General features: G+C 36.2%; 1 protein-coding gene across 1 annotated transcript; it reads right to left on the bottom strand.

The window, feature by feature from the left end:
- Window positions 1-441: 441 nt before the first annotated feature.
- Window positions 442-21885, bottom strand: LOC112055540 (antichymotrypsin-2). The gene is made up of 8 exons (XM_052882666.1): window positions 21361-21885; window positions 6664-6792; window positions 5363-5566; window positions 4667-4765; window positions 4250-4387; window positions 3067-3276; window positions 1451-1598; window positions 442-641 (listed from the first exon to the last, which is right to left on the bottom strand). Exons 1-8 carry the CDS (start codon window positions 21883-21885, stop codon window positions 508-510), a joined length of 1587 nt encoding a protein of 528 aa, XP_052738626.1. The 3' UTR covers window positions 442-507.
- Window positions 21886-22184: the final 299 nt, after the last annotated feature.

Raw genomic sequence — 22184 nt, 5'->3', positions numbered from 1 at the left:
TCAATGTTCGTTTTGTCATTTCAGCTGAATTATCTTATGATTCAATGGACATTCTTTTTTTATTCAAGTGACAGGAACAAATATTAATAAAAAACGACTTTTACAAAACCAACCCCTTGCGGTACGAAAATTGCAACTGTGACGAAGTTTTTGAAAATAATGTACAAATATCTAATATTTTTTGAATTCTAATTAAATTAACATGTTTTTAGAGGAGACTCGAGCTCAGCAGTGAGCCGTATATGAGTTGATAACGACCAGGTGGGTAGGAAAGTACTAGTAGTTACAAGAATACAAAAAAAAACAAATAAATTTTATTGTTTATAAAAGATTTAATTTTTATAGATGTCTAGGTATATAATATTATTACACTTGTTTATTTTATATATTATTTTTTTATAATCGAGTGTTTGTAAAATTATATAAAATGCAAATTAAAAAATACAAATTAAAGTAAAAACAAAAATAAAAAAAGGATAACGCGTTTGTTTTCATAGGAATAACTACCTAAGATGCGTAGTAGGCGCCATTGAACAATGTGTATTTTCCTCCCCGCAAGTAGAAAAAGAATGGGTGGTCAGCTGTGAATCTGATGACTCGAGGTTCACTAATAAGCGAAGTAGCGTAGGCGAAGTTGAAAACTGTAAAAAACAAATATTATCACATAAGTACCTACATGTTTATTTTTTTTGACAAACGAACATAAAGGAGACAATAGTGGTCTCAAAACGTTCGTGTGACCTACGAATACCTTGTCGCTTTGTTTTTTAAAATATTTAAAAACACGACGGATTGACGCTGGTTCCCTGGGAAATGGGGCGAGCCCTAATGTTACTTGCGTTGACACATTAGCACCGTGTCTTAACAGGGAGACAGAATCAAGACTGGGAGCCGCAGCAGAAAAAGCTGAAACCGGTAAGTGGCTCAAGTATGATTCTCTGACGTAGAGTTACATATTTGTACATTCTTTTGCCGTGGAGAGCATTAGGCCATGGAGTCGCAGTGCCAAAAAACTTTATCGAGTCATTTCACTGCGGCTAGTTGCCTCGACTGGTGATAGAAGGGCTGGCTCATTTATTGCACAAAGGATCAGCCTGGCTATCCAGCGCGGAAATGTAGCCAGTATTCTTGCCACCATCCCACGTGGGCATGATTTGAATAGTTATTAGGATAAGTTCCTTATTGTATTCTTTCACCAGAGATCAATAAAAAATAAAAAAAAAAAACACGAATTTCTTGAATAGTATTGAAGAATACTGACTGATGCGACGCTTCGAGTCGTACTGACTCGAGAATGTATTCGTTTTTTAATTTTGTATTTGGAGCGACTACGACACCGTCGCGCTCCGTGCGCTCTATATGCCTATCAGTCTTTAATCTGCGAAGTGGCTATTCTTATTTCATGTTTATAATTAGCTATTCAAAGTGTGTAAATTTGTTATTTTCTTACCATTAGCTGCGGCGGCTTCAGCCCCTTCTTCGTTAACTTCGATGAAAGCTTTCTGCTTCGCTGAGTCTATGTATAAACCACTGTCTAGATCTTTTATAAGTTTTGTCAGTTTTGCATAGCTTGGGTCAAACGGTTGCCAGAGGCCCATCTAAAAGGTTAAGGTATAGTTGACAATTTTTTATAATTAACAGAATTAAGAAGCAAATACTTGGAGTCCTAAATTATACCTTGAAGCATGCTTCCGTCGGGTTTCATAAAAAAGGAAGAGTTGTTTTAGAATTTAAACTATCATGAGTGTTATTCATATTAATTGATTATGAAACACGGCTAAAACTCACGTGATATTAGGTCGGCCTAATATCACGTGAGTTTTAGACGTGTTCCATAATCAATTAATAGGGAAGAGTTGGTTTAAATGCTACATGGAATGTATTGAACATTATTCTAACCTCTTTTATAAATTTCAGTTTTCTATTTTTAATAGTTTCAAGTCTGTATTGATAAATTAGTCAATTTGATTTGAACGAACAACAACGCAGAACGAAGAATAAACACAGAACGTCAATAATAATAGAACGAACAATAATCTATACTAATATTATAAAGACGTAAAGTTTATGGTATTGAGTTTATGTCAGGATCTACTAAACTGATTAACCGACTTCAAAAAGGAGGAGGTTCTCAATTCGGTCGGTATTTTTTTTTTTTGAAAATTCTTTTACCACTAGAAAGCCACATAATTTAAGTGTCTTTGACTGTATTTTATCACCGTATTCTCACGAGATCGCGAACTACGCCGGCTAGTCATAGTAATGAATTTCAGATTCATCATCATCATATCAGCCGTTGGACCTCCATTGCAGAACATAGGCCTTTTGTACGGACTTCCAAACATCCCGATTTATTTGTTCGGTCCATACATATTTTTGCCCGATACTGACCATGCGCTCGGCATTTTTTTTTATTCTTTACAAGTTGGCTCTTGACTACAATCTAACCTGATGGTAATTGATGATGTACTTAATCTAAGATGGAAGCGGGCTAACTTGTTAGGAGGAGGATGAAAATCCACACACCTTTCGGTTTCTACAAAACATCGTACCGGAACGCTAAATCGCTTGGCGGTACGTCTTTGTCAGCCAGATCTGGACCTATTAAGAGAACCTCAATCGGCCCAGCCGGGGATCGAACCCAGGACCTTCGACTTGTAAGTTCGCTTGTTTCACGGAGGCCGTCAAAATGCGGGTTGGCCACCGCTGAGCTAGATTTCTTGCGCCGGTGTCGCTGCTGCCCGACACCGGCCAGAGAATTTCAGACTACTCATATAATTTAAAATCATAGACTAAATAAAATAAAAACTATTAGTAACTAGCGGACGCCCGCGACTTCGTCCGCGTGGAATTCAGTTTTTCACAAATCCCGCGGGAACCATGGATATTTCCGGAATGAGAAGTATGTGTTAATCTAGAGTAAAATCTATTTTCATTCCAAATTTCAGCCTAATCGCTTCAGTAGCCGTAGCGTAAAAGAGGAACAAACAAACTTACACACTTTCACACTTACACACAAACTTTATAATATTAGTGTGAAGTGTGATTCTGTAGGCGTTTACTCACCTTAATGAGGACTTCTTTAAGGTCAGTGGTAGTCTCAATTTTGAACCGAGGTAATTTCACTTCAACTTCAGCGCTATATAAGGTTTCCATGGTTTTTTCGAAGACACTCGGATCTTTAAGTGTTTCTTGGACTTCATTAAAGTGTTGAATATTTCTAGGAAGGACAAACACCATAGATGTCTCGTCGCCTTCGTAGGGTATTTGGATTACCTGAAGTATAATAAAATCAAGTTGATAGGTTTTATTGTATCTACAGTGTCTGAAGTACATTATAAAACCAATCAAGTTAACAATAATATGCTTGAGAAAATTGCATACTAATTCCGTTGTTAATTAAAAAGATAAAGTTGCCAGTAAGATAACTCAGAAGAGTCTTTTAAAAATAGAAAGATGAAATTTGGTATGGGTATGTATATTAATTAGAGCCGTGATAGCCCAGTGGATATGACCTCTGCCTCCGATTCCAGATGTTGTGGGTTTAAATCCGGTCCGGGGCATGCTACTCCAACTTTTCAATTGTGTGCATTTTTAAGAAATTAAATATCACGTGTCTCAAACGGTGAAGGAAAACATCGTGAGGAAACCTGCATATCAGAGAATTTTCTTAATTCTGGACTTTTGTCCTAACCCCTCTCATTCTGGGAGGGGACTCGAGCTCAGAAGTAAGCCGAAAATGGGTTGATAACGAAGCGAAATGTATATTAATTACGTCTATAAAGTGGTAAAAAAAATTGGAAAAAAGAATTTGGGTTCCTTCTCTACATGCAAAGTGAGGTTGAATTTTAATTGTCTATTCCATGGTGCTAATTTAATCTACGGAACCCTACACTGCGCGTGGTCCGACACTCAATTGGCCGGTTTTTTCTTACATTTTTATAATGTTTATTATGATAGAAATTTAGATTTCAGAAAATAAGAAGAATTTAGTTTTTATTTATTAACATAATATTTGGAGTAATTTGTCTAGTATCATAAATTGATTTTCTACATTCAAATGCAAACATTTACCCTAGAAATTAAAGTAGTCCTTATTTTACCCTAGAAAGTAAAGTTCCTTAGTTTACCCTAGATAATAAAGTTTTAGTCTTAGGTTTCCAAAATTACTTTCTTAATAATTGTCTCTGTTCTTTAGGTATAGTCGAAAGAAAAAAAACCATTAGTATTTATACAGATAACATCATACCTGACCCAATTCCAGACTTTCTGCATATTTGTAATCCCCTGTCCTAGACATCATATGAACTTTTTTGGTGTCATCGGCATTTACGTAGAAATCGGCGTCATAGGTAAGACTTTTTTTAAACTGGTTCTTCCAGCGTCCCTTTAACATAGTAAAATTCTATTTATGTAGCCGAGTTTGTTGTGGTCTCTTCTCAGACCGCGCCTTGGTCTGAGAAGAGACCTCAACAAACTTTGGCACACTCGTAAGATAATTTTAAGTTTTCGACTTTACTTACCACCATCATAATTAATCATGGCATAACTTGACGTTTGAAAAATGCTTGTACAATAAGCCTAATGGAAATAAATAAATTTTGAATTTGATTTTTTTTTAAATTCTGTTAAGTAATTTTTTTTGTTCAAATAACAAATTTCAGACCTTGAAATAAATAGCGTTGACTAAAAGGCCCCTGGTGTCTGCTGTAAGACTATCAGGCGAAACTAAATCCTTAATGCGGTTGTTGGTATGTTCTTCAACCTGAAATTATATTAAAATAATGAAAATCCTGATGACCGGGCCCGATGGCTTAATGTGCTTTCCAAGGCACGGCGGTGTAATACTGCCAATTACCCGGCTGAGAATTTTTTAAACTCAAAATTTCCAAGATTCGAACCCAAGAGCAGGACCTCGTGATCCAGAACCACATGGGCCATTCACTGGACTAAAGAGGAAGTTAAACTGCCCACCAATTCGAGCAAAAAATGGATTGACTTGGCAATCGCTCAAAACAATCTTCAAAATTATAATATGTATATTACTTGTGAGAGACATTGTGTTTTCATGCGATGGTCAAGTCAAGGTATGTTATTAGAAATATAAAATATTATTAATATTGATATGGTCACCATAAGATGTTATTAGGTTAGCTAATTACGTAATAACTTAAGACAGAACGTCCCTTAAGTGCGGACTGAATAAAAGAACCGACTTGCTATTATTACATGGATATCACAACTTTTTACGGTAGAAAAATTGTGTTGCGAGATTTGGTATGGGATTTAAGTTTACCTGTAAATTATTTTTATGTGACAGATTTTACGACATTATTAATGGTTTAATATTGAGTGTATTTACCCAAGAGTTCACTACATCTGCAGCTTTTTGACTTTCTAGAAAATTGATGCTTTCAATTTCAGATCCAAAAGTGGTTCGTGTGTCTTCTGCAAACTCGCCGTTGAGTTCATATCTGTCAGCAACGTAGATTTTACTAGCCATATTCAACGTTATTCCTTTCAAGCGAGATACTTTCGAGTTTACTAGTGGAAATGCTTCTTTTATCTGAAAAACAATATTTAAATATATAAAAGCGATCACGAAATATCGAAAACCGCTTGACGTGGAAAGATGAAATTTGGCAGAGTGGTAGTTTAGATTAAAGAGCTAGTTCCGCTAGTTGATTATAATACAAATTTGTTAAAATATAATATTAAGAAATAGCAGACGCCCGGCGTTCTTATTACGCATAGTACATATAGCTTGGAAAATTCGTTGGTAACACTCCCGATGGTCCGCGCGGGCCGGGAGGGGGGTAGCGAGACCCCGCTCGCACGACTTCGTACCCGCGCAGTCCTTCCCTCTGAGTGTATTCAACGAAATTGACATGCTATAGTTATCCTACATAGTTCTCGTTCCTAACAGTCACTAACTTAACTTGTTTATAATATTAGTATAAATATACTCGTATAATCAAGAATAATATAAAATTGGAGTGTGATCCCGTGAAAAAAACTTTAACGAGAAATATTTTGCGGAACATGCGGTGAAATATTATCTATGCCCTACCTATTATGAGCTGCAAACTGCAAACATTTTGTGTAAAGCCTTATAACAGTCTATACTCCTAAGCCTTCAAGTGACTATAATTACTTTTACTACTGAAATTTGGTGTCAGAAAAATTGTACTTCTGTCTCTTCTACCACGTATTCTTACTTCTTCTATTAAAGATTTAATATTTGTATTATTCAATGATTCAAATTAGAAGTTTTAGACGGCCTCCGTGGCGCAGTGGTATGCGCGTATGATTTGGATATATAAAACGGAGGTCCTGGGTTCGATCCCCGGCTGGGCAGATTAAGATTTTATTAATTGGTCCAATTCTGGCTGGTAGGAGGCTTGGCCCGTGGCTAGTTACCACCCTACTGGCAAAGACGTACCGCCAAGCGATTTAGCATTTCCGGTACGATGTAGTGTAGAAACCGAAAGGAGTGTGGATTTTCATCCTCCTCCTAACAAGTTAGCCCGCTTCCATCTTAGATTGCATCATCACTTACCATCAGGTGAGTGTGTAGTCAAGGGCTAACTTGTAAATAATAACAAAAAAATATATTAAACTTTAAAAAATATTATTATGATTGATTAAAAAACTGATACTCACGGTTTCGTCGTCAGGCAACCCTATAGTTTCACATAGTTGGTTGTGTGATTCGTCAACAGATGCCAAAGCGAGCTGAGCCAGGGGTGTCAACACCGAGAAAGCAGACAACACGTGACTCTGACCCGCATTCTATTTTGATACTTCCTGTAATATTAAAATCATACATGAAATTTTTAGATCATTTAACTTCAGCCTACGTTAATGAACGTTAGTTAATTACATCTATTATATGCTATTATAAGTATATGTCACAGTTAAATTGTAAATTGTAATTTGTCGATATATTGTGAACTGAATATACTGATTACAATTTAACGCGTTATTTTTCGGTATATAATAATCTATCGAATTGAAAAAGTTAAATTTTAATTAGTATGTTAATTTCACAATATATCGACAGATTACAACATCGCGAGTGAGATTATAAACTAACTTTTTTTACAATTTAACGGTAACATATACATATATTATATGCTGTCCATATTGTTTTGCCTTATTTTTATTAGTTAATTACGTAGTAACTTCAAACAGACCCTTAATTACGGACTGAATAAAGTAACCGACTTAGTATTACATGGATTTCACAACTTTTTAGACAGCTGAGTTGCGAGAATTGGTATATTTTGTGTTGTTTTTGATGGAAATTCATTTATAAGAACATTTATTTAACTCTTTGATATTTTTAATGAAACTAAATTGTTAAGACTCAAACTTACAATAGTCATTCTTGTTGTAAAGTTACTGTTTCCATCGTACAGTAGCTTTTCCAGTTGGTCCTCCTTGTCAGTCGCCATTGCTGCCGCCACCAACACTGTAGTATATGTATTTGTAGTAAGTTATTGAAATCAATTGTCGTGAATATTAACAAATTATTCACTAAAAGTATATACAAACATTAGACATGAAATCGGCCTAGACACGAAATGAAATCGAAAAAAAATTATGGAATGATAAAATATCGCTAGAGTTATCGCTGTAGCGATAAGACTACCTTTATACACAAACGTTAGACATTAAATCGGTCACTTTTGTGATAAGAGTCGGGTAGTCTAACAATTCAAACACAAATAAAAAAAAAATCAAAATAAAAGTTAACAGACACTTGTCATAATGTGGATTCCAAGTAGTTTTAAACTATTTTAAACCAATCCTGCTTCTATTCATCATGTTACTTGAAATGAGGTTTACGAATTTCTTTTTGGCATAGTAAAAGTACGCCCAATTTTTTTTATTACGATAGAGTGATACCTAATATACAGAAATTCCTCAGCACTCTTAACAAATAGTATGTTAATCGCACTTAAACCAAATCTATAAAATTATGTTCAAATGTCAACCTCTGTTCGGCTTATACCAGTCTCCTTTCAGAATGACAGGGGTTGTTGAATAGTCCACCACGCTGGCCCAATGCGGATGGGCAAACTTCAGACGACCTCCGTGGCGCAGTGGTGAGCGCGGTGGATTTACAAGACGGAGGTACTGGGTTCGATCCCCGGCTGGGCCGGTCTGGCTGGTGGGAGGCTTCGGCCGTGGCTAGTTACCACCCTACCGACAAGTACTTACCGCCAAGTGATTTAGCGTTCCGGTACGTTGTCGTTAGAAACCGAAAGAAGTGTGGATTTTCATCCTACTCCTAACAAGTAAGCCCGCTTTCATCTTAGATTGATCATCACTAACCATCAGGTGTGATTGTAGTGAAGGGCTACCTTGTAGACAATAAAAAAAGACACGTAGAGCATTAAAGAAAAATCCTCAGATATGGTACAGAATTATTTGGCTACTAAATAATTCCTTTATTTACACAAGATGTGTTGTGTGTTCAAGTGAACTTAAGGCAGTTTGTTATAACACGTTATGGTATTGCTAGTTTAATATTTGTTCAGTGGATTTATAGCGATTCATTGAACCAAAAGAAGTGAGAATATATTTACGTGATTTTTTCTCAATAACCCATATTCGGCTCACTGTTTAGCACGAAGTTTCCTCTCGGAATGAGAGGGTGTAGACTAATAATCCACCACGCTGGCTCAATGCGGATTGACAGACTTCACTTTTGTGTTATTGACTAAGAACCTGTAACGGTCACACCGTCTTCATTTTGTAAAAGCTGAAAGCTTGTAGGCTCTATAGCAGGCAAGTAATGAGTATGGAATGTAGGCCATGGTGATGATGATGAATGATGGCCTTTGGGAGGACGCAGGTTTTAAGGTTTCCGCTTTTATTAAATTACGAAGGTCTAGCTACCACGGTCTCTCGATCTGATAAAGTTGTTTCAAAATTAGGAACTAATTATAAATCTCCTTAGCAATCATTTCTTTATGAAAACAATACTAATCACATTAAATATTGAGTTGGGACGTGAAACATACGAAATAGTAAATTTACCATATCGTCGATTTTTAAATAAAAATAAATAAAGTTTTATTTATTTATAATATAATGAGTATTTATTTCCTTAATACGCTTCCGATCGCTCGCATGTTAAGATTAACCATGTATGCAGAAGATGTTATAGTGCACAAGTGTGTGCGCAAGCACAGGTGCACTCTCCATTCCCTCACTCTCATAAACCGATGGGACGGCCGACCGACACGACCGGTGAAAGATCTGGCGCAGGACCGACGGCTTTACGTGCTCTCCGAGGCACGGGGGTGTACTAACACCGCCAACTTGACAACTTCAAGCATTTATTAACATTTTGCTTGTAAGAAAAATCCCAATAACTTATTTTTTTGTTGGCCTGCCCGGGATTCGAACCCTGGATCTCATTGTCCGTAGCTTAATTATGTTGTTTATTTGTATTATTTATTACTACACTATAGTTCGCCATTATCAACCCATATTCGGCTCACTGCTGAGCTCAAGTCTCCTCTCAGAATGAGAGGGGTTAGGTCAATAGTCAACCAAGCTGGCCCAATGCGGATTGGCAGACTTCACACACGCAGAGAATTAAGAAATTTCTCTGATATGCCGGTTTCCTCACAATGTTTTCCTTCACGGTTTGAGACACGTGATTTTAAATTTCTTAAAATGCACACAACCGAAACTGAAACTGTTGGAGGTGCATGCCCCGGACCGGATTCGAACCCTCACACCCTCCGGAATCGGTGGCAAAGGTCATTGGGCTATCACGGCTCTCGTCCTTCATACTATAGTTATAAAGAACATATTATTTAAAAATAGTAATCTATATACAAAGAACATAAAAGCATCTTCAAACTCAAATCTTCATCTTCAAATTACCTGATCGTAAACTTAACTTAAAAGTCAAAGGTAAAACTTAAAGGAAACTTACAGAGTATAATTAATATCTTCATTTTTTCGACGACTATTACGCTCCACTACTCAATACAGACTAGAATTTTTTACATAGTCAATGATCTTTAAATAAATCTGCGAGCAATGTTGGATCATCGCTTCAAAATATTCATTAACTAGCGGACGCCTCGCGGTTTTACCCACGTAGTTCTTGTTCCTGTGGGAATACGTAGATAAAATATAGCTTATATTGTTTTTTATAATATTAGCTATATGCTAATGAAAGTCGTCTCCAAATGGGTCTAGCCATTTCAGAGATGAGCTGGAAGAAACAGAGAGTCAACCAAAAATTTTAAAATAGATTTTTTGAAATATGTTCGATGTTATAATTTTATATGCATTCAGCGACAAGTGTAAAATTACATACAGGCACTTCAATTTTATTTATCTGTATATGAACTTGTAAAAAAAGCCAACAGACTTCTATGAGTATGTCTTTTGTGCCAGAACTAGTTATGTTTATGGTTAGCTTCAAAATGAATTCTTTACAATTTTTTGCATCTAACTCGAATATTCGATGGGTTCTAAATGGGTAATCTATAACCTCCTTTGTTGTATATTGAAACGGTGACGCGTATTTTTTGATTTTAAGAGTACTTGGAGAAACTTTTATTTAATATGTCCTGTAAATATGTGTGGATCAAATCTTGGAAACTGAATAAGATACGGAACAAGCAGACTTTACCATAGCAACGAATACTATGGGACTACATCTCAGGTCAAGGCACCTAAGTAGAAATAATTTATTAACAAGCACTTTTGAAACGTCAGGTTATATTATACCTAAAGTCGAAACTTAAACTTAAATTTGGAGGCAGAGTTGTTTTTTGATATTGTCTAAAACTTAATAAGTTAATCAGTCACCAATTTTATCAACTCAGTTTTAGGTTTTTCCACGTACTTGTAATTTCACGCCACCTTTAGAACGAAGCACAGCAATGCTTGACGAAATACGCAATGTGGTAGTACTTTCTTCTGAATACCTCTAATGTAGACACTACTTGAAGAGTTACGTATAACGGTACGAGTAGATACAGTTGGGAGAACATCGATAAACGTTATCACTTCGCAGTTTCATAATCAAGGGACCTTGAACTTGAAGTACCACACTGATTTGATAACAGGAAATTATTTGCTATTGTCTGCCCGCCAACACATTTTGGGAAGGAGTACTCGGTGTAATCTCAATATTTGTAATATACTAGCATACGTCCGTGACTTTGTTCGCGTGGAAGTTTCGTTATAATTTGATTTCCCCTTATACAGTGTGTCACGTAATTAATGCATAATACACAAAAATGGTAGATACATCATCTAATTATCTAAAATAATTTAATAGTTTTCCAAAATCCCTAGGGTGAACAAATTATATTTTTTTTCGGATTTTTCTTTCTTGAATCAGTTTTTTCTATGCTGTAGCTGTTGTAATAAAGATTTTAATTATTTATTTTTGTTGTACATTGCGGTTTAAATTACCAATGTACTACTTTTATAAATAATTATTTGTTTCGTAGATGAAGCAACCCTTAATAATAAAGATGACCCAATTAAAAACATTAAATCTGCAATGTATAACAAAAATTAGATCTTTAAAATCAGGATCAATGTTCCATAGTTGAAATCGTTTTAGTCGGTTAAAGAGCTCCTCAAAAATTACCTTTTTGTGTAGTTGAACAGCGTAAAAAACGGACAAAAATATGTACAAAATCGTTTTCCTCAGAAAATGACAGACAATTTTGTTCGTGAATTTGGTTGCAATATTGGTCTTTCTGTAATTGGTCTGAGGTAAATAACTGTAAAGCATTAAAAGTTATCTTAAAATCACAGACAGAGCTACACTTGAATTTTATTTATATGTATGGAGATTACTCTGTGTTTACGAGTTTTCCAGGGGAATTACTTATTTTGTCTGTATGACATTACACCTCGGTAAACAGCAGACGTAAGCACTCGTACTAGGAAATTGATCATTGTGATATTTTTGTTATCCTCAATTGAATGGAAGTCTAATGTCAGAGTTATTTTATTTTCGAACGAAACATTAAATTTATTTGTTTTTTATACATTTACTAGCGGACGCCCGCGACTTCGTCCGAGTAAAACTCGATGTAAACTTTTAACTACCCCTATCCTACCCTAATCCCTACCCTACTATACCCTACCCTACCCCTATCCTACCCTACCCCTAACCTACCCTAATCCCTAACCTACCCTACCCGTACCCTACCCCTACCCCTACCACTACCCTACCCCAACTCTACCCTACCCCTACCCTACCCCTATCCCACCCGTAATAATAATAATAATAATAATAATTTATTTATTCATGAGAAAGTACAGAAGGTTTACAGAACTTGCTATAGACATACATACTTTCTACCTTGACAGGTGTATGAATATTAAAAATAATATTATACTAACTAATAATTCCAAAATTTCAATAATTGAATATTCAATCGGTGAACATGGTATAAATAAAAAAAAAGTACAATTAGCATAATTTGACGAAGCATTCTTAACATCAAATATAAATAATTAATATACTATCAGAATCCATTAAAATTAAACAGTGTCAATATAAATGCTATGTCAGGTGTAATGCAACATTAAATCAATCAATGTCATATAATTAAAAAAATGAAGTCAAAAATTAAAAATTAATGTCAGAAATTAAAATTAAAATTGTCAATAATTTATAAGAAAATCATAACTGATTATATTTATTGTTGCATTCAGAATTTGTCCCCCTATTTCGTATTCGTACCCCTATCTCACCCCTATCCTAGTTCAGAGCATTCTTGATTTAAATGAAACCTGTTAATACTTACGTGTAGTAGGGATACCGACTTAGCTATATAGACATAGCTATACATATCTGCATAATCGGCATCTGGTCAACGGTTCCAACTGAAAACCAGCGCTGCATGCTCTTTTTATTTAAAGAGTATGCAGCATTATGCTGAGTTGGATCCGTTTACTGGGTTGTGCCACACATCGCAGGATATTGTTCAAGAACAAATTGTGTTGTGTGGCATAATTCACTAATAAAGCTTTTTTCTTTCTTTATATACAATCGAATGTAAGAATTTATTTCTATTGAGTTTTTTGCTTTTCAGTGTCCGAAGTTTTTGATAATGATTTTTTTTAGTACATTCTAAACGTGATTTCTCGGTAGTGTCTTGTATCTCGGTAGTTCTTATATCATTGATGATATATATTCTTGATTTCAATGTCGGTTTGTAGTTGATATATTTGGTTCAATAATGTAATATCTCGAATAACATTACTTTAATTCTTAAAATTTAACTTAATAAAAATTTCGTTCGCCCGCCAACACACATTGGAGCTGTGTGGTGGGTCTAAGCTTCCCTTTTCTATAGGGATAGAAGCCTGGTCCTGGAGTGGGCTGTTAAAATAGGCTCATGATGAAAATAACAGTATTTCGTACTACATTTCGTAATGCAAACTAATGTCACACAAAATCTTACACTAGGGCCTTTGAATAACAAGTTGCCGTGTCGAGAAAGAGGTTGAAAAGATCGCTGTCATTCCTAACATTGGCAATGCAAACACTTCGCGCGCGAAGTTCCGAGCTCTAGCGTTTACCACACTCGGAAGGTATTTTTCCTTTACAAACGATCGTACCTATGCTGTGTTTATTTACATGGCGGTTTTTATTTTAGATGTAGATTGTATCGATAAAAAATCGATGTAGCAGAACAGGTAGTAAAACAAATTACAGAATGTTACAAGTTTCTCAATTACAGGTGGTATTAACTTTAATTATTTATGTTATTGTAGAGGGGAGGTAACAGTGTTAGTATAAATAAAAGGGTATGTGATGACTTGAGCTCAGTTGTTTGTTAGGCAGCATAGACACCGTCACGCTGCCGGTTGCGTTTGTAATTTTGTGCAATAATGTTTTGTGTTGTAAATATTGTTTACGATGTGGGCATGGAGAACATGTCGGGCAGGGAATATGACACTCACCTTCACTATTTTTTGCAAACTGAAAGGATCCTTAAACTTACTCAGTGACCTAAGTTCAAGGTCACAATCTCGAGGTGTTACGTCTATTACAAAATAATGGTACAATCACTGTCGCTGCTAAATCAAATCAAATCAAATCAAAAATCATTTATTTCAAGTAGGCTCAGTTTACAAGCACTTTAAACACGTCAGTTGACTATTTGTAAAGATTCTACTACCGGTTCGGAAGGCAGGTTCTGCTGAGAAGAAACCGGCAAGAAACTCAACAGTTGCTGTTTTTTAAAAAAACATACAGTATTATAATTTACGATTGATTACATTTTCTTATAGTTACAACATTACAATTTCTTATAGTTTTACTTTCTGTGCTACTCGTCACGTCACAATAATTATTGTATAAGCTTGACGCAATGTTTGTCTATTTGTAACGGGCGATCCTTCAAAAAGGCCATTAAAAAGACTGATGGTGATGGTACTCTCACCTACCATACAAGTACGTGTAACAAACATTCATAAAGTCAGATTCTCACGCGTAAATCCTTCGTCTACATGCAGACAACACAAGGGACCCGTGTCATTAAATTTTCAAGTCGCATTTCATCGCCACTCGACACGCGCAAATTGAACTAAATCGAGCCTGCTAACTGCCGGGCTTGTTATATACGGTAGCCGCAATAAATGCGTTGAAACAGTTCACTTCTGAAATGTTAATTTCAGCGGTTTCAAAAAAATAAGAGAAATATAGACTTAGCCGTGGTTTTTTAGGGTACCGTAGTCCACAAGGAACCCTTATAATTTTGTCATGCTCGTCAGTCTGCCTGTCTGTTTGTCTGTCTATCTGTCCGTGGTTTAGCGCAGTGACTATTACTACCATAGAGCTGTAATTTTGCACGATTACGTATAAAAATATCAACGTAAAATAAAGTCTCGAAAAATATTTATTTAGGGTTCCCCTACATTTAAAGTGGGGTTAAATAATTTTTTATGGGTTTATCTGTAACTGTGGAGTACCTATCGTTAATTAGGTCTTAAAATATAGGAAGGGTATTGGAAATACAACTTTTCGATTCAGGGATCCGTTTATAAAATATTAAGGTTTTAAGTGCTAATTTTTCTTAGAGTCGGGTGCCCCCTCTCTACCAGCTAACGGTTGTTTATGGATACGTGAAAAATTTCACAAAAGTAGGATTTATAATGAAATTACAAGAAAATCTATAACAGCTGAGTAGCAATTGCTATTTAAAGAGTGATTGTCGACCAACTTAAAAAACGTAATTGGAAATCGAAAATTGAATACCTACTTATTCCGTTGTTAGTTAAAAAGATAAAGTTGTCAGTAAGATAACTGATTGTCTATTAAAGTCGTGTAGTAACCTATAGGGGTGTGGATTTTCATCATAGTCCTAACAAGTCAGCCTGATTCCATCGTAGATTGCATCGTCACTTACCATCAAGTGAGATTGTAGTAGTCTCAAAAGGGCTAACTAAAAGAAGAATAAAAAAGCTTTCCGTTACAAAAGAAAGCCGATAATATATTTATTCTTAAATTAAAAGTTTTTCTTGTAACAGGGCGTATTTTATTATCTCATTAAACTGTCAGAAAGGTCAGGTGTTTCCACTTTTACGATTTACGTCGTTTATAACTTAATTGGCATTCGTTTAAAAATGGAAATAAAGTAGCGGAATCAGTGAACGCACAAGTAGATCTGATTAATGTGTGCATCAAATAATATTTTAAATAATTTTCAAAACTTTTCATAATTTCCCTGTTCTTTCACCCATATAGATCACGATCCTATTAGAAAATATAGTTGAACAGTAGCCTTTCTTCTTCCACCAGTACCGGGGCAATTTTCCGCACTGAGTTAGTTACTGACTGACTTTTTGCGAAGGTCTACAGGTGCTAGTCCGCGCTGTAGTCCCTCTAGCCGAGTTTGATCCAGAAGCTTAGCTGGCCGCCCAGGTCACCGATCGCCTCATGGAGAGTTTCTAGGTAGCAACAACAAACCGATGGTTCTATTAGTTCCCTGCATCTTTTCGTAACGTGTATCAGTGTCTTTTCATCTTCTATACATGCTTTGTACAGAAGTCGGTTATACCTAGAACTGAAAGGCATTTATTTATATGGGCTTGGACATACGAGTACTTTTGTTATTAGTCCTGAAACCAATTCCGATTTTGTTGAAAAAAAATTCTATATACTCTGTGCTCATCCATCAACAAATCATTCATCCAAACGTTCGCATTTTATTGTATTAGTTAGATTTCTCATACACGTAAGTTTACACTGTTCATAGTATACAAAGAGGTAGATCCAGGAGACCAGTGTTCTTTTTAATTCTTAGTGAGCACTTAATGAAAAATTTTACATGTGTTCTGCATAAACTAAAACCTTTTAAAAGTATAAGATATCTTTGCTAAGTTAAATTCTCGAAACCACGGTCGACTAATGGATAGACTCAATCTAAATTTAATTCTGCGTTAAGCACCCTGTACTTTCCTTAATAGAGTTTCCTGTTGGATTCTTTTCCGCTACATTTAGTGTCAGACGCCTTAGACAAGAGTTTAAGGATAAAACTTTCTAACAAAAATTTGTTACTTACATAATTATACAGTGTCACAAGATATCTTCAAACTTACTAGCAACAAAAACGTGTGTTGTATGTATATGTATATATTTTTGTTGATGGTAAGTGTGAAGATATCTTATTTTATGTTTGTTATATTTTGTTTTTGCCATTGATATTTTCGTTCTTGCGAGAAATTTAGAGTTTACTACTATATCTTTGAGAGCACGTTAAGCTATCTATCCTGGTTGTATCTTTAGCATCTGATGGCAATTTTACAACCGGGTCCGAAAGCCAAAAAACATCAACCTAAGTCCGCTAACCCGCATTCCAGCATCGTGGTTGCTCTGCTCTCCAAATCTCTTCCCCTTTAGGGAAGAACACCCTGTAACCAACTTTCGTAAAGGAGATGGTCCAAAATTGTATGGAGCCCAGGTCCAGTCATTGTACCCTAGTGGAAATAAAAGAAAATATTTTTATTTAACTATTTTTGATTATACAAATCTACTAAATTACTTTAATTCTTTCGAAATAATATTCATTATCTCCCAAGAAATGCAACACTAATACGGGTAATAATGGCGGATCGATGACTTTTTGACGTTTGCTGTCAATTGTCATGTCATAGTTGCTATAAGGGCGTCATCTTGATATAACTCAAGAACTTGGGTTTTAATTTTATTTATTTCTTTTTATTTAGTTACATTTATTCACTTTAATAAATTTTAATAAGATCCTTGTATTTTTTAAATTTTAATTATACGGGGTACAAGAGTGGACCTGAAATGAACCATCTCCTTTTCCTGACTTAACATTTTATGAAACATGTACAACTTTACTCAGAATACAGAAAAACACCAGAAGCCACGTTTAGATGTCATTACCTATCGCGCAGTGTGTCCAAAAATTGTAGCAACATCCCGCACTCTTCGCACTTCCCACCCGCGTAATGTTGCTAGTACATGACGATTTTCCCTATTTTGTGGTAAAAGTTTATAATGTTAGAAGGAAAACAATAAGTGTATAGTTCATCACATTAAATGTTAACTTATATGGTAAATTGACGGCCTCCGTAGCGCAGTGGTATGCGCGGTGGATTTAATGAGGGAGGTCCTGGGTTCGATCCCCGGCTGGGCCGATTGAGGTTTACTTAATTGGTCCAGGTCTAGGTGGGAGGCTTCGGCCGTGGCTAGTTACCACCCTACCGACAAAGACGTACCGCTAAGCGATTTAGCGTTCCGGTACTATGTCGTGTAGAAACCGATAGGAGCGTGGATTTTCATCCTCCTCCTAACAAGTTAGCCCGCTTCCATCTTAGATTACATCATCACTTACCATCAGGTGAGATTGTAGTCAAGGGCTAACTTGTAAAGAATTAAAAAAAAACAGTGGGACCGGTTTTTTAGTGATTGCTAAGAGTCAGCAAGAAAATGAACTCTTGCTTGGAAAATTATTATTATTATTTATTATACCTTTTTTGCAAAATTGAATGACAACCGCTTAATGTTACTGCCCTTTAATAAATTTATTTAGGTATTATAGGACCGATTTTTTTAAATAGATATTTTAGTATCGCTTATTAATCATAAAATAAAATATGCAGTAGAAATTTAATAATTAAGTGTCATATTACTATTTCACATGAAGGTAATCTGGTCAAAGCTGAAAAAGAAAAAGTACCTATCAAAATACTTGGACCTCATTAGATTACAGCCAGATTGTAAAATGTTGAGACAACTATTATTGTTTCGATAGTCCTTTCAGACAATGGTCTTATAGAGAAACGCTTGACCAACATCTTAAGTAGTAGGTATTCGCTTAACAGCTGGTTATAGGGTCGGATACAGAAAGCAGTGACTCTTGAGACGGCGCGAATTGCGAGGAGGTTGGACACGATGGAACCCTGACCACTGGTTGCTTGGGCACTCTGATGTCCCGCAGCGAGAGATTTTTTTTATAAATTTTTAATAGTATTTTGTATTTTTTTAACATTTAAAAAAAAAATCAAGACAAGGACAAATAAATAATAGATATAATATGACGGTTATTATAATACTTATCAACTAACAAACTAAAGAAATACATATTTACAATAATAATTTTATATATTCCATATAATTATATAAAATTACTTGCCGGAACCTATGCCTACCTATTTAGTTAATTAATATTTTACTTAAATGATAAATCCTTGAATAGAAATTAAAAGTAGGGAAAATCAAAACCATTACATCGGCAACACTTACAAAATGAAGGCATCGGTTTCTATGACAACGAAATTTACGTAAAATTATTCATTATTATATCGTAACAATATTTATATGTGCTACTTACACATGAAATGTGATCCCATACAGTTTCTTTTTATTACCAACGGCATTTTTACACGAAGAAATGGCACAAGACGGCTTAATTTAATTAAATTTGTCACCTGTAAAGCACGTCAAACAACACGACAAACACAGAGTGAGTAATCGCTTGGTAGTGTACTAACTCATAAAATGAGTAGTTTAAATGGCTTCACTCCTTTGCGCTATCACCCCTTCTGGTGTTTTTCTGTATTCTGAGCAACTTTATCTATTTGATTCCGATCAACATAATCTATTGTCGAAGTCATTATTTTGCTCCTTTAACGTAGGATTAGCAGAGAAGCGACTGCCAGCGCTCGGGATACAGTGCTTGTTTACTGCATATTGCGACCTGTATCCAACAACATCAGTGATGTCGTAAAATTTGTCGAAGAATTTTATGTAGGTACGTGAAGTCAGCAATTTTATCAACATCGAACGATTTGATTTGTATCTGGTCCGGGGCATACACCTCGATATTGACCAGATACTGCAACTAGCACTCCGCACTACACTAGTAAGCTATTTCATGATATTTATCAACGAATAAGTTTGGCTAGGACTTAATATAAGGATGCGATGTAAGTGACATTTATATCGCATCGTTATATTTATTTATCATCCTAAACAAATAACAGATGAGAGTATATATTTATGCCGGATCTCTTGCTAGTTTCATCAGTGACTTATTCATCACCCTTTTCTCTCGCCTATAGCTTGGCAACTTCGTTCGTAACACTCCCGATGTTGTGCGCGAGGCGAGGGGCGTGTAGCGATGAATGAAAAACCCACGACTGATGCACGTTACTCCCCCGCAAAACACACCCGCGGAGGATTTCCGCCCGTCGCCCGCATATCATAGGAGTGTTATCAACGAACTTGGGTATTATCTCATTGAATCAGCAATCAAAATAAACGCTTCCAGCAAATTATCTAGGCGGACGAAGTTTTTCCAGTTGCATTGATTTTATAACGGGCAAGGCTTCCGCGAGTTGGTACCGTGTACGCGGAGCCTTTAACTAAAGCCTTCGAATAGCGAAAGGAGAAAAGTTAGATAGCCTAACAAAAGTAGTTTGTAGCAACAAGCACTTTTCTGTTTCCAAGATTTGTTACATTACAACTTTTACAGTTGTTTTGATTGCAGTTGGCATGGCGGGCGGCTTGGTTGGAATTAAGCCCTAATTGTCTAACATGACGATGCAATATCAATGGAATTCATTGACGTTGTAGGGGCACCCCCAGGGGAACATTAACCCGATGAGTGTCAAATTCTCAAACAAATAGATTGTTAAATTTGACACTTAGCGGTTAAATGGTCCCCTGGGGGTGCCTCTACAACATTTATCAATTTCACTGTATATGGCTTCGTATTATGAGGTTCTAGGTTCAAGTTTCAAGTCTATGGATTATTGAAATTATTGTTTTTCTTGGAAATTCTCAGTAAAAATGTGTAGATAGGTAATCTATCTACTCCTAATGTATAATGTATGTAATTATGTACAACTAGCGGACGCCCGCGACTTCGTCCGCGTGGAATTCAGTTTTCACGAATCCCGCGGGAAACGTGGATTTTTCCTGGATGAAAAGTAGCCTATGTGTTAATCCAGAGTAAAATCTATTTCCATTCTAAATTTCAGCCAAATCGCTTCAGTAGCCGCAGCGTAAACATACTTACACACTTTCACACTTACACACAAACTTTCGCCTTTATAATATTAGTAGGATTAGTAGGATTGTAGGAAGTAGGAAGTAGGATAGTAGGATAGGAAGTAGGATGTAGATATTAGATCCAAAAAAATCCTTTGTCAAGCTTAATAATAACAACATGTTACTGTTCCACTTGACAATAATCTGATTAAAGCCGAAAAAGAAAAAGTATCAAAATACTAAGAAAGAATACAATAAGGAACTTAAGCTAACTTATCCTAATAACTATACAAATCATGCCCACGTGGAATGGTGGCAAGAATACTGGCTGCATTTCCGCGCTGGACAGCCAGGCTGATCCTTTGCGCAAAAAATGAGCCAGCCCTTCTGTCACCAGTCGAGGCAACAAGTCGCGGTGAAATAGTACGGAAAAATTTTTTGGCACTGCGACTCCATGGCCCAAGGGTCTCCACGGCAAAAGGTACAAATATGTAACTCTCTGTCAGAGAGGCATACTTGAGCCACTTACCGGTTTCAGCTTTTTCTGCTGCGGCTCCCGGTCTTGATTCTGTCTCCCTTATATGACACGGTGCTAATGTGTCGACGCATGTAGCGTCCCACATTAGGGCCCGCCCCATTTCCCAGGGAACCAGCGTCAATCCATCAGGTCTCTTACCATCATCCCGACTGATTCCTAACGGCTCGATTAGCGCAGGAATATTTAAGGTGGCAAGAGCCCTTTTTATTATGTCATTAAGAGAGCCATGCCGAAATAGCCTACCGCCACTCCTTTGGCATGAAAGCCCGTGGATTCCAAATTTACTCACCTCTTTCCCACATGGACATTTGTGCTGTAAACACAATGGTGTACCCAATCTGAGTCCTAGAGCCACACGAAAACTTTCGTTGTCTAATAAAGTGCCAAGATTTTTCGATGGCAAGGCATGGAGCCAATACCCAGATTCCTTTTCGGATAATGCTAGAAGCCTGGCTCTATCTACAGCACTTGTAAGATTTTGAACTAAATTTTCATGTGTCAGCTGAACCAATGGAGCATCCCAAAGTTTTTGTGTAGTACGTTCCTTTGAGATGTCAACGTTGGGACATCTGACCTTCCAACTCTCTAGAGCCTCTGTGGCATAGGTTATGCAAACTGAATTGGAATTAAGAATACGAGAACTGAGCTCTTTTATACTATGCACAGAGGAAAGAAAAGCCGGAAGAGCAACACTAGACATTTTTCGCACGCCGATGCCACCGTATTTGACCGGTAAAGTAGCTTGGTTCCAAGACTGATCATCAAAATGCAAATTTAGAATTTTTTCAAGTGTGATTCGTAAGGTGGCATCCATATTTTCGAGTTGATCAGGAAATTTCCAAATTGGGCTAGAACGTAGAACGTACATTAATTTAGGTACAAAAAGGCAATGTTTTAGAATCGAAAAAGCTATGTGAGAATTTAGAGAGCCCAATTTGTCTGTATTAGCCGAAAATGTTTTGAGTTTTTGATCCAAATTGGGTTGAATGGCTTCGTCATAAAGAGGAGCACCAAGTAGGCAAAGTGATTGCTTGTTAACTATTTTAATATTGGGAGCAATTCTATTAAATAATTTAAAAGCCAGTAATTGTCGTTCTTGCGACAGTCTTTCCG

The sequence above is a fragment of the Bicyclus anynana genome, chromosome 7 (genome assembly GCF_947172395.1).
Source record: "Bicyclus anynana chromosome 7, ilBicAnyn1.1, whole genome shotgun sequence".
NCBI classification, from domain to species: Eukaryota; Metazoa; Arthropoda; class Insecta; order Lepidoptera; family Nymphalidae; genus Bicyclus; species Bicyclus anynana.
This window is presented reverse-complemented; position numbering and strand designations above follow the sequence as displayed.

Excerpts from the sequence above, each read along its gene's own strand:
- LOC112055540 (XM_052882666.1), bottom strand. The coding sequence starts at position 21,885 with ATGGATGCCACCTTACGAATCACACTTGAAAAAATTCTAAATTTGCAT. Across the intron at positions 4,388-4,666 it reads TCAACGCTATTTATTTCAAG|GGACGCTGGAAGAACCAGTT; the intron begins GTCTGAAATTTG and ends ACTATGTTAAAG. Across the intron at positions 3,277-4,249 it reads AAAGTCTGGAATTGGGTCAG|GTAATCCAAATACCCTACGA; the intron begins GTATGATGTTAT and ends ATTATACTTCAG.